Source organism: Tyto alba, unplaced genomic scaffold (genome assembly GCF_018691265.1).
Source record: "Tyto alba isolate M040663 unplaced genomic scaffold, T.alba_DEE_v4.0 Super-Scaffold_14, whole genome shotgun sequence".
Taxonomy (NCBI): Eukaryota; Metazoa; Chordata; class Aves; order Strigiformes; family Tytonidae; genus Tyto; species Tyto alba.
The window spans coordinates 29,166,963-29,180,951 of record NW_024881276.1 but is presented as its reverse complement, the minus strand read 5'-3'; the positions used below and the strand labels follow the sequence as shown (position 1 = coordinate 29,180,951).

At 36.9% G+C, this 13,989-nt stretch overlaps 1 protein-coding gene and 1 long non-coding RNA gene across 3 annotated transcripts in view; one reads left to right on the top strand and one right to left on the bottom strand.

Moving 5' to 3' along the window:
* Window positions 1-3,526: 3,526 nt before the first annotated feature.
* RCAN1 (regulator of calcineurin 1) overlaps window positions 3,527-13,989 on the bottom strand; it is a 41,649-nt gene continuing 31,186 nt past the window's right edge. The window contains 3 exon segments of the mRNA XM_042788763.1: window positions 3,527-6,606; window positions 8,725-8,884; window positions 9,887-10,060. Of these exon segments, the coding sequence (XP_042644697.1) occupies window positions 6,443-6,606; window positions 8,725-8,884; window positions 9,887-10,060 (498 nt within the window). The 3' untranslated portion in view covers window positions 3,527-6,442.
* LOC116965887 overlaps window positions 13,087-13,989 on the top strand; it is a 34,643-nt gene continuing 33,740 nt past the window's right edge. For both annotated transcript variants that reach the window (XR_004409764.1, XR_004409762.2), the window contains exon 1: window positions 13,087-13,240. This is a non-coding gene — a long non-coding RNA (uncharacterized LOC116965887). The remainder of the gene's footprint in view (window positions 13,241-13,989) is intronic.

Below are 13,989 nucleotides of genomic sequence, written 5' to 3'. Positions count from 1 at the left end.
AGGATCTCTTCTTAGAAAACATACAAGATTACTTCTTTATTTTCCAAGGCATTCCTATTGACTGACTATTTTAAAGTCATGAGAAAGTCAAGCTATTTTATTTAATTTTTCCTGACAAGAGAGAGACTGTAAAGAAACAACACTAAGATGATTTCACCAAAATCTATTTAAAAGCCTGTCAGGTTTGAAAGATGCATTTTAAAGTCTTAGAAGAACTACTACAGAAGAAGCTGAAAAGATCTTAAGAATCAGGGGACATGAATTTATGATGTAAGGGAGAGGGGAAAGTAACAACAGGATTTTGGCAGAGACCTGGCAGTATAAACATTCAGTCACTGAAATGCAGAGGCAGAGAGCTCAGTGGGGAACTTCAGAACATGCCTGAATCTAGCAGCATCCCTAGGCACCCCAAAAAGCACAACATTTTCCCTCAAAGGAAATTCAAATCAAATAATAGTAACGTCTACCTGAATGACACTTAAGTGACCTCTTTAGCACCCTTATAGCCTTGATATTGGAGTAACTCCAAATACTCAATCAGTCAAGAGACATAATGCCCTGTGGCCCCAAAAGACTCAAAGACAGATATATTTTCTACCTCTTCCTCCAGAATTCTGCAGTACTTCCGTAAGTCCTATTCTACAAAAGCCTTTAACTCAAACAGTGAGGCTCCAGATATGAGACTGAATAAAATAGATTTAGAAACAATGGAGCTGTGGGCAAAACACTGGCTCCCGATTCAAATCTTCAGTATCAGAAGCATGTACTCTGAGATATAAGGAGTCTATCCTGACTAACAAACAAACAAGTTGAAAAGTAATTAATAGCTGATACATGTTACAAAAAAAAAAAAAAGATACAAGTCAAACTCTTCAAACCCTTGCCAATACTCTAGGGCTCTTTATACATTTGTTTATCCTTGAACAAGCTTCTCCTCACTGAACATGGGAAGTGGTAGAGTAGGACAGACACCATCAATGTTTGCGGAGATTTGGACAATGGTAGCTAGCAGCCAGCACCGCACTCACGAGTCTGACTTGTTCCCAGCCCTACAGAAGTGCTGAAGGCACCACAACACACCCTGTGAGATAAGGAACTGATTGTGGCTTGGCCAGAGTTGCAGGTGCATGGCATCAGAACACAGTACAACAATCTGCACCAGCAAAATAAATAAAGGATAAGCACGTATGAATGACAGTAAGAGACATGCAACACAGAACAAACAGAAAATCAGATATTTCATTAGGATTAAGGAAGGATGTGATGTTTTGGGCATTAGGTGAATATAGAAGTTCTTAGTTGAACTTAGAGGTTTCATTCAAGTAGGATGTGGTAGTGAAGAAACTGCAAACAAAATGAATTCCTGGCACAGCTTCAACAGCAAGAAAACATGCACATGTTCAAAACAGAGGTCCACACAAATAAATTTAGAAGTAAAAGTTAAGGAGAAGGATGAAGGACCTGCTTACTATGTGGTACACAGTGAACTAATTACTGCACAGTTTCTCATCAGTGCTCCCCCCACGATGTGCTCCCAGCATACAAGATCCTTGCAAAAAATTTAAAGCTTGTTAGAAAGTTCTGGAGCCACAGACATTTAGCTGTGCCTATCCTTGGATAACAGAAAAAGGGATTTCAGAAAGAAGATCTAGGAAATGCTTGTAAACCTCAGAGATTCTCTGGCTTTTGGAAATCTGCAATAACATCTTGTGGAAGGACAGGGGTAGGAGCAGGAAGCAACATTAGGAAGAACTGGAGCTTCCTGAGCTTGTCTTCGAGAGGCAGAAAGTCCAGAGCAGAACGGGTGACATGATTGCCTGAAGTGACACAGCGCCACTTGGAGCCTCTGTCTCTTCCTCCACCCCTTCAACCTTTCATACTTAAACTCCCATCATTTTTTTTTTTTTTTTTTTTCATATCTCAGATGGAGTGTACCACAGTAAAAAACGATTTCCAGTTACTCAAAAAGAAGAAAAAAAAAAAAAAAAAAAAAGGAAAAAACTGCCAGATGACAGAGATTATATAATTTTAGATACATAAATACAGACTGGGTAAGTGACAAAATGTTTCAAGTGTGATAGTCAGTACTTTATCAACTGAAATTTTGTCAGAGAAGATAAATCCAGTCCTGTCAGATCCAGCCTGTCACGTACCCATTGATCAATTCTTCTCTGTGGTCTTGCTTTATTCACTGTAACGTACAGTGTCTTGGGGGATGTCTCTTCTTTGTTATTATTGGTTGTTTTGTTTTCTTCTTTTTAGACAACCAAATATGAATTATTAAAAGCATTAAGCAGGTGTAATTTTCTGCAAAATGTTTCTAAAGTGTGTTGGGCAAGCCAGGATAAAAGCAAAGATGATGAAAGCAGCACAACTGAACCCAAGACCTGGTAAGTGAACTTCTGAACTCGGTCTATGCCTAGAGTAAAGCTCTAGCCCTTGCTATCATTTTGTATGTTTGGAACTGGGAGAAGGTTTGGGACATACCAGAACAAGCAAGCAAGCTTCACAGGCACAAATCACAGTTTCAAGTTAAAGAACTTGTCTTCCCCGAGACATTCTTTCTAGTGTGACAAAGCAAAACTTGACTAGGCAGGTGATTATGCCTAAGGCAAAATCCGTGCTGTAACTGTTAAAACGGTATGAGAGAGTGTTGCTGGAGTTCATTCCTTCCCCACCCTTGACAAGTCCGGACTACACCAGAAGAACAACTAATACACTTGTCCAGTATTTCAAATATCAAAGTCACTACACTTGTTGCTACTCTGAAAAACAAAACCCTGATTAAAAATAAACTTTTAATCTTACATGTTGAATTCGCCTTGCTAACAAGTAAGGTCCTTAATGTAGTAATGCATGCACAAATGCATAATCCAACAACAGGAATGTGTATCGCTAAACTGGCAACAAGTCTTGCAAAATGACAAATGCTAGTGATCTCTAACAGATTTATGGAGATTGTGCATGCTATCCTTATGCAGAGGGCAAATAACAAACCATGAGTTATACTTCCAAAAAGAACACAAAACGAGGTCATCTCTGTAAAGCAGGATGGCTCAGCTGGAACTGCTACTTCACCTTCTGTCTTTTGTTCAAACACTAAAGGACCAACTTATTTCCGTTACTCTACGCAGGAATTCCCCTGGATGGGTCTGCTACTGATGAGCAGCAGCACTTCGCTATTTCAAACCACTTCCATGTACGGAGCAATTTCTTACAAACATCAGTACTTCCCAGTTGTAAGCAGAAAAGAATGACAGCCATTAATATCAATAACTTTTCTGCTGTGAAAGGAAAGGATTACTATCCGTATTGAGTGAAACCTTCAATGCATTTTTGCATAACCTGTTTTGCAACACAAAGGCTTACAGTTACTAGGTAAAATAATTTAAATGCTTTAAAAAGGGAATTATTCATGTTGTAGAAGAAAACTAGCAAGGATACTATGAATGCACAGGGATTATTATAGAATAGTAAGATGTTGATACTTTTATTAGGAAGCACATCAACTTCAGGCACAGAAGAATCAGTTTTTAAATGGAATATTCTGGACTGTATTTTATTCATTAGTAGACTCTCATACTTTGATTGGGATCATGCAAGTCTCTTAGGAGAAGGCTGGAAAGCTTTTCTCTGAATAAATTAATTTGGTTGGCAAGGATGTGGCCTGAGACAATATTCTTTTCTTTTTCAAATCAGAAGTGTTTGGAAGCTTAAAGTTCGGATTTTGGCGCAAAAATCTTCAACTAGTTTCATGCATAAATACCACAACATTTATAAGAAGACAACAAAATATTTTAATTTAAATATGCCCCATACTATACAACTGTATAAAATACCAACTAAGCATTCATTTAAACATTAAAAAAAAAGCCAAACCCAGAACAGGAAAAAGCAAGCAGCACACTGTAGTAATGATAACAGAAGGTGGCACAAGCCAGGATATACAACCAGAAACACAGGCAAATTACCATCTCACAACCCTTGTTTACAAATACCATCAGAAAGGGAAATACATTGTAACCATCCCAAGATTTCCATGGTTTCTAGTGCCCACCTTACCAGGCAGATGTCAGTGTACTAAAATGTCAAAAACCATATTGGTATTTAACATTCTGTTCTTTTTATTTGAAAGGTAGCACTGCTTTCTTAGGATTGCTAGGAAACAGAACAGCAACTACCTGGGTTTCTAATGCAAAACTAATGCTTTGATTGGTGATAACTGAAAGATGGAAAAAGGACAGAACAGGAATTATTCCAACAATTTTAACCTGAATGCAGCGAAACATTAAGTCCAGCAGTAAGCTGAGAAACATGGAAAAAAAATCTTAGAAAGTCTTAAAGGCAGTTGTGACAAACCTACAAAGTTTCTCTCCACTTTATTTATTTTGTGTGTTAATAAGCAGTACACGTATCCAGCTGTTTGTTACACCTTAATGACACAAGACAGCCTCATGCACCCTCATGTCCATAAAACACTGCTCCAGCAATACACAGCATTAGCTCTTCTTAACACTGTTAACACGGAGAGAGTGCCACTTGAGTTAGGTCCAAGACAGACACCAACCACTAGTGTTTGTTTCAGTTTAGGGGGCATACCAATGGAAACAAGACCATAACTGCAAGTATTACTAAAGTTCACTTCACGTTCCTGTTCTCTGTAGTCACAGGATATCAATTTCTAATTTGCTTAGTATAATGATAGGCCTTCAGTAACACTGTGCTTACACTGCTCCACAACTTGGGATGGTTTCATTATACATCTTACTTCTTAAAATATATATTATTTATTTAAAAAACAAGGTGTGAACCTGGGCATTTAACGTTTGCTTCAGATGGCACAGAATGGATTTCTTTATATTAACTCGAGCTACAAAACTAATTTTCAGACCAACTGTGGCAAAAGCAAACCAAGAGAGAACCATGCTCCAGTTTCCAAAAAACACGTTGAGAAGCTTCTAACATCCCCTTTCTAAAACTAAGTGATATTTTCCCACAGATATCAGTTACTGTCTCTTAAAAAAAATACTGAAACCTATGTCAGAGTGAGGATCTCCATTTTAAAAAACAAGTAATAAAATACACTTCTGTCATCTTTCTTCCTCTAAACTTGTATGTCATGAGCTACTGTCTTTAACCACTAACATGTAAAAACCCCTAAAGTTTCTCCCACATATACCCATTACTTCAGTATGTATCATTACTTGGCATTAAGCATTTCTAAATACCAGCTTATTTTGGAAGCAAAGCTAAGAAAGTTTATATTTATGGACATACAAAGCCAGTAGAAAAAAAATACAAGTGTGCAGCTTGTAGAACAGTTCACATCAGGAATGATCGAGGAAAAGGCACTCCATCTCTCTTTGCTGTTCTACACGCTGTGTGCAATTTTTCAATCAGTTAACCTTTGCTCACAACAGTGCAGTTTCACATATTAGAGTTCATGTCCTTCCATTACCATTTTTTTCACTGAAAAATTACATTGTTGTGAATATGCAACATTAGCTTTATTTATACACTTAGGAGTACTTTTCTTTTTTTTTTTTTTTCCAAATGAGAAAGTCAAAGCTACTGAACAAATGTTACTGAAGATACAAATTATTTAAACTTAAATAATTTAAAATTAACTTGTTTAAACATCTTTCCTATTGCACATTTTTCCATTACTTTGCCAGATAAAACCCTAGACAGGCATTTAAAAGGTTAAAATTTTAAAAGCACAAGTTACATAGCACCAAAATAAGGTGCCGAAGAAGTTGTATGCCTGCTGGAAAATGAGTGCCGATAAAAACAAATATAAATATATATGTATATACACATCTAGTATTAAGTCTGGGATGCTGAGATAATAAATACTTTAAACAATTTCCCAGATTTCCAGAAACATGTGAGAAACTATAGAAAATAATGCAAAGTTACTTTAGAAGACCAAGAATACACATGCACAAAATCTATTATAAGAAAAAGGTTTACAATTCCCATACTTTAATCTTTAAAACCACCTCTGTTATCGCTATGTACTCCACACAATGACTAGCCTATTAATTTGAGGATTTACGTGAGTCAGAACAAAGAAAGCTTCCCCCAGTTGCTTTATAATGGAACAACCTACAGTACTGCCCTGCCCCTGCCCCGCCCCCCCCCCCACCCCCCCCAAAAAAAACAAAACAAACCACCCAGTTTGTCCTGTTATGTTTCAAAATGTCATCTTCTGCCTATCTTCCGTTCCCAGTGATCTGGGAATAACATACTCACGACATCCATCAACCCGCAGCATCAAAAATAAGGATGAAACTTCCTGTATTTTTTCTGAGCAAACTTATATTGGAATTTCTCCTACTATAACTGCTGCTGTTGCCACCAAACCTGTGACCTGCTGTTTACACAGTAAATGTTTCCCTTGCATATGCCTACTTGTAACCCTTGGAAAAACAACAGCAGTTCAACTTAAATGGGTAGGAGTATAATCTGGCCTTCTCGTCTGAATAATTTTTGGTTTGGGCTTCTTTGTTTCTTCTTCCACATCGTTTTCCTGGTCGCTCTCACATACATGGACGACAACACTAGGAGTAGTGTCAGTTGCAGCATGTAGCTCATACTTTTCTCCTGAAAGTTAAAATATTAGCAAAACTGGTTAAAAAGGATCCATTTTGTAGAAAAGTATGAAAGAAATTACTAAAAAGAAAGGAATAAATAAAAATGTGTAAGTAATACTCTGATGACAAAAGCCTGGTGCCACAATGCATCGATGGTGCAGGCAAGTGCATTGCCAACAGTCACATTTACCATTCAGGAATATTTAAGTTCTGTTTTCAAAGCAACATAGCTCAGCAGCTCTCTAAAAAGCAAGTTTATGTAAATTACCCCAGGCATTCAAGAAAGCATTTGACATGAGCAGTCAGAAGTCGTCTTGGTGGGGTTTTGTCATTTTAAAGTGTACACTGTTATCTATCTTTTTAGACAGGTATCTTCCTGTATCACACTCAGGAAGACTTTGTTTTCCTGAATGACGGCAAAACCACAAGATCTTCCTTCTCCCCACAAGCTTTCAGTGCTAAGAAAGCTGGATGCAGCTCCACCCACCTCACACAGAGGTGCTCTAACACTGTTCATGCATTCTGTGGATCAGCAGAGCTAAACAGCAGGCTTCATGCATATATTATGTGAAACTCTAAGATAAAATACAGACAGTGTGTAAAACTGTTATGACACAAATTTGATCACTGATCTGAAATCTTTTTCCATAAGATAAAGAATTGCTTTTAAATCTAATCAGGAATTAAATAATTTTAATCTTACATTAGAACAGGGAAAGAACATACTATTTCTTTTCACTGCTTTCCAGATCAGCTGCACTAAATTTTTTTTATTCTTACTTTCTACTCATTACCTCTCAGTGGAGGGAACAGTCTCTGCTGAGATCACTACAGTGATCTACACATCAGCTGTCCAAAATTTTCACAGGTAAGAAGAATTTCCTAGTGGTTTGTATGTTATTTTCACTAGAATCTTTGGGTATCACAGATATACAATCAACCACAAACTACTACATAGAGACCTGATAGTTCTGCCCTACCCTCTTCTCCACCCCTTACTACTGACATAAGAAGTGTTTCCCTAAGCTAGTAGGTAAACAGGTATATAAAAATACTAAAGTAAAATTATTCAGACTACAGTTTTTATTCTCTTTGATACTACTACTAAACATGGGCATTTTTTCTCTCCCTTAAACTTACAAGTACATTTGCAAACAAATTAAATCAGAGTGGTAGATTTTGGGATACATAATTTGCACCAATTCTCATTAAGAAGGTTGTCTTAACTGAGGTATAAAGTGACATCAAATGATGTGATCGCTAATCATTGAAAAGCGGAACCATGTTTTAAATAAGAGTTCAGTTTAGTGGAACTGTACATCTATTTCTGAAAGTAGTATTTGGTTTAAAACACAAACAGCAGCTAGAACTGCGTCTCCTATTTGTGGTTCTATCTATTTTTAATAAATAGACCGATAAACAGTCTACAGAGCATGGTTAGCTGAAGTGACAAGCAACTTATGGGACAGCATTACAAATAAGGGGTAAGTGTAAAGTCTTAATATCTCCTTTAGCTTGGACAGTGGGGAAAAAAAGAGGAATCCAATATAAACTTTTTTCCTTCCTAAGGTGAAGCTACCTCAAAATTTCCAATAAATTAATAAATTGCAGCAGATGAATATTAGGAGCAAGGAATGGCAGAAACTTCTCACTTTTAACTCCAAAATAAAATTGGGTTGATACTAATTTTCCCTCCTACACATACTATTCTCAAACACAGAGGTAATTCTAGCACAGAATTACACAGCTGTTAACTGGTTCATTGTCTTAGTCTGAAACCAGACTTTCACATCCCTTCAAAAAGTGTGTAACTACACAACTATGTCCTCATTTTTAGGAAGCTGCTGCTTCAAAATTCTGATGAACAAGCTAATATATCACTGAAGCAACATTCATGATCTCTACAAATCACAGAAGAGATCACATTGTGGAGGTCTGGGTGAGACCACACTGTGGAGGTGATCCTGTGGAATTATTACGTGTGTAAAAATATACCATTTACTAATACTTTTTCTGATATTACAAATCTAATTTGTAGATATTCATTCATTTGAAAAGCTCTAGAATTTCAGAAAGTTTAAAAAGTGTTCTACTCAACCAAAATTCTAGTGTTTCTACTCCTTCTTACCTGGGCCTAACTTGGAGATAGCATATAAAAGGTCATAGTTAATGACTGGAGTAGCATCTTCTACTTGCTTCCAATCAACAGGTGGAGAGGCAGGAGGTGAAATCAAAAACTGTTTGTCTGGATTTGGTGGTGCCAAATGTGAGCTTCCAATGTGCAAAGTCTGAAATAAGCATAAAGGCCAAAGCTATTGCACTATCGTCAATTAATCCATCATTCATGAGGAATTTTAAGGTTTGGATAGATGTTATGCTGTAACAGGCACTCAAGGTGGCAGCATGTAACTATATTACTGAAGAGAGCTATATGAAAGACCCAGTATACAAAATACAGACAAGCCACTACATTCATTAACTCTGATGAAACATGCAATGAAGTATGCACATCCGCATCTTCTCATTATGGAGTTTTACAAAAATTTCACCAGAAAACATCTGTCCTTAAAATACTGACATAGGAGGAAGCTGGATATGGGCTTTAAGGCCTAATGACAAATGGCGTTGAAACTCATTACCACAAGTGAGAGTGGTGAGAATTCTAGAAGGTATATAAATAAACTGGCTCCTTCAGGACTGTCCCTAGGGACATCTGAAACAGACACACATAGATTAATTTTCCCATTAAATTTATGGAGGAAAATATACAGCATCTACCAAAAAGCACCCAGATTACCAGAACCTGAGAGTTTCACCTCTTTAGCAGCAGACGCTAGCCACATATAGAGCTGCACTGATGGCAATCTCCAAGTACAAGTGTGTGCTAAACAAACGATTTGCAGTAGTGAGAGGGATCAACAGGTAGTCCTGAACGTGCAGCTCTACACTTTGGATTCCCTCAAATACTACTTGAGCATGCCCGTGTGTGTGCGCATGTGTACTGTTGGCAGAGCACACTTGGCTTCCCCCACCCCATTAAACTCCATCTTCGATTGTGCTGATTACTATCATCTATTCCTTTTCCCCAAGGTTATCAAAACAGTAAAGGGAGGTGTAAATGCAAAATATGCAGCAGCCTCCAAATACCTGTAGCTTTGGAACAACCTGCGATTCTCTAATCAAACTGAAAAAATTAACAGTGCTCGTTAGCGTGACTGAAGACCTGTGGAAGCTTATCACAAGTTAGTTATGCTTTAGTACCTAGTAAGGATAATCTCAAAAAGACTTACCTGAGCAAAATAGAGTTTTATTTCCTTTCCAAGGAACTCCGTCTTGTGCAACTGGATTCTAGCATCTGCTGCAGATAAAGGGTTACTGAAATTTATTCGTACTCTTTTGAAGCTCTTAAAATACTGAAAGGTGATATCTCTGTCGTACGTTCTAAACAGCGATTCAAATTTGGCCTGAAAAGAAAGGACCAGAGAAGAAAGTGAATTTGCGACACTCTACATTTTCTCTAAAGAAATAAAGAAATAAATTGCAGTTACTAGTAGGGGCATAATACCACTCTTGAATATTGATGTATTTGTAACAGCTTAGATTTAATTTTCTTCTTCTCTCTTTTTTTATAATGATTTTTTTCTAACCTACCACTTGCTTTCTCTATAGCAGCTTTTTTCTTCCTTATTAAAAAATAATCATTATGATTAATAAGTGTCAGACATGGCACTCTGATTAAGTGACACAATAGAAATGGTAGTATTGGTAAGATACTGAAAATAAATGCTTGTCTTACAAAATTAATATCCAAAGGCCTTGAAAAAAGTCTGCCAAGCATGCCTTTGTTTAAGTGTGCAATTTTCAAGGAAACCAACACAACAGTTTTAATAAGGAAAAATGAAAAAAATATTTGCAAGCTAAATGTAATTTTCTTCAGTGACTCAGCATGCATAATGAGGTTTATGAACATCTCCTGTTTTAATAGCTGCTACTTTCATTTAGGAAAATGAACATATTATTACTGAACTCAAGTTTAATAGCCTTTTCTATTTCTGGATCCAAATTCTAAAAAGGCTCCCACTATCTTTCCTAAAAAAAAAAAAAAAAAAAATCATAAATACTAACCATACAGCTCCGGAAGGGCCTTTGACACACTTTCTATTTTGACCGTGTGGTAAGAGTAGGAACTGAACCAAAACCTCATACCTTCATGAATCTATAGCTGAGTTACTTTGCTGTCCTAGCTACATGAGTGACTGAAGCACCTTTATGAACAGCCAGCTATCTCCATTTTGCACTTCAGGTTTATGCTCCTAGGGCATCTATGCAAACCTGACTTGGCTATTTTGTTATATCATTTACATGAAGAGTGCTTCCATTCTTCCTTCAGGATGCCAGACCAAAGGAGGAGAAAGAAGCCAGAGATTCTGAAGCTGCCAGGCTCTTGCAAAGTGTTTCAGGCTCATACTGGAACACAGTAACCAGTCACAAGCCTTATTTCAGTGATGGCAGTAGATCAAGCATTCAGATTTCAGATATTTTATCTTCAAAAAAGCTTACTAGAAGTTCAATACACAGCCAAAATAAACAAGTATGTAAAACTACATTGACTCATTTTTTTTACTGTCACATTTTGAATTAGTAGAAAAAAGCAACAAAGATTACATAAGAAGGCGGTGATTACTTCAAAATTTAATTTTCCTTCCTGAAAAGCTCTGCTTCACAAACTTGTCACAGCTGTATACAGAACCACCATATTTCAAAGATATTTTAAAACCAGAGCTGGCCTACTTCTTGCCGAGCCACACTTAAGCTTCTTCGAAATGAGCTCTGAAACCAGACCAGGACCCTCCACACACAAAGCTGGTATTTGTTAGCCTCCTGTACTCCAGAGAGAGCTGGATACAAGTATGAAATGTAATCCAAACCCATAATAAATTGCATTTCAAAGTTCACATTCAACACTTAAACTCAGAGAGTACATGTAAGATTTGTGCAATATATATCGTTTTTTTTTTAAATGTGTGTGATTATAGAGGTCACAAATGTCATGCTAGCAATACCACACTGAACAAAATATTTTTGTGCCTAAGGTATCTTAGCAGTCAACAGTCAACTGTATTAGGACTGGATTACTTACATTATATTAATTCTAATCAGTTAAATATAAATCCAAGAGGACTTCTTGTAGTTTTAACATTATGCTCTTAACTACAGTGCCAGCCAAAAAAATCCCATGAAAAGTATAAAGTGTACTATAAATTAAGTGAATCTTCCTACCAAAATTATCATCTAAACATTTGCTGAAAACATATATGCAAGTGAAGAACACACTATACAGACAGTCAAGAAGTCTGGAGGTAAACTCCTGATTATTTCCAAAAACACATAGCTTAAGATCTAGTAATTTACAGAGTTAGAGTCATTCATATCAGAGCATACTGCTGCAGACCTGTAAGATCCAAGATGTCTACATCGAACTGAAATTTTCTTACAAGTCAGAGCTATCAAGGCATCTGTATTTTAAACAATTCAAAACAGCACCTACATACTTTAGTATTCCAGTAGTTCACAGAAATAAAACACAGAAGATAAAGCATACCCTTGTTTCTGCTTGATTGAAGACATCACTATCTGCCACACAGGCAATCAGAGAACTAAAACTGTAGTTAAAATTTCTAAAATGCATTTTGTGCTTTGCCAAAGCGATACTTGCTGTTTCACAGAAACCAGTGACTTTTAAGGAAGCTGTTGGTCCTGCAGGCAGCGTTTATAAGGGAAACAAGCCCAGCCCCTCAAAAAAAAAAAAAAAAAAAAAAAAAAAAAAAAAAAAAATGGAAAGGTTTCAGAGCATCCTGTATGTGACAGCAAATTCCTGAACAAAGTCCTGCATGCTTTGAGGCAGTCAGGAACAAAATGTAAGCTGCGACTGGAAAGAGGTGACGTCAGCACATTAGTCAGCTTCCCTATGCTAATTACCAGTGCTCGGGAGGATGGAAAAAACAGCTGAGGTTTGCACAGCAGCTGCTTTATCGAGCCTCTTGCAGCATAGTTTCCACTGGTAGTAATTCCATTCAGCACTCAGACAACATGCTCTTCACTGGAATGGGACAACCCATCTTAAGATGGAAAATGTTACTGCTAAAGGACCAAAGTCTAGAGTAATAGGCTGTAATTAGCCAGGAGGAAAATTTCAAGACTTCGGAATGGAAAACAAATCCCTCAGGTCAATAGCTTTTGGTAATTTCGTGGAAAAAATAGGTGGAGTGAAGTTTAAAGATTAGGAGGAATTGATTTGGGAAAATATTTTTTCCCCCCATTACAGTGAGAATTCATTTTGAAGCTTTCCTCTAAGAAGCTATATGGACTAATTACCATTCTCACTTTACGAAAAAGTCATTCCAAACCTCATAAACCATTGAGGCTTTTTGTTTTTGGATGGTTGGGGGGTTGTTTTTATTTGTTTGCCTGGGGTTTTGGGGGAGTTGGTTTGTTGGGGTTTTTGGGGGGCTTTTGTTTGTTTGTTTGGGTTTTGTTTTTGTTTTGTTTTTTTTTTGTTTGTTTGTTTTTTAAACAGGAGCTTCATCAGAAATCTGCTGGCAGGGTTTTAAGATACAACCTGAACCACCGACAGCAGTGACAAGGTATGAAACCTACATTTCTGACATTTTCTGATTTATTCGTATCCCAGTTTCAGAACATTTCCCCAAAAGTATCACAGGACACAGGTTTTTGGGTGGGTTTGTTTGGGGCTTTTTGGGTTTTAAGGTGGCTTTTTTGGTGCTACTTTTGTGTGTTTTTTTTTTTTTTTTTAAATCAAGAACCATTAAAAAAATCATTAACATTTAAGGTAATTCATTAAGTTTAAGCTGAAGCTTTTACAAGCTATTTGGAACTCTCCTACACAGCTTCAGATCAAAATTTATAATGAAGTCAAAATTGTAACTTCATTTAGTTCATTTTACTATGACATTGTGTTATGAGAGAAACATCAAGTTTTATGAAATACTTGCAAACCACAGACAGTCATAAGTTTAATACCTGATTTCACAAATATTTAATCATGTATAATGATTCACATGAATAGCCTGCTCTACTTATTTGCTTTTTGTGCCATAGGCTAAAATCCCTATTTAGGAGTCAAACTCTCTGCTATTGTAAAGTTACCTTAGAGTGAAAGACTACTCAGAACAACTTCCTAGCACCTCTTCTTAGAAACCCTCCCTTAAAAGTAAGCTCAGTTAAAGAGAAGGTGCTCTGAAAGACAACTGGTGTAGATGCTGTCAATGAGATTAAACTCCAAAAGAAAGTAATAGGTAACAAGCCTCCAGTCATCCAGGAGCACCTAACATACTGGGTACCCGAAGGACAGAGAGCTAGGAGGAAACAGCAG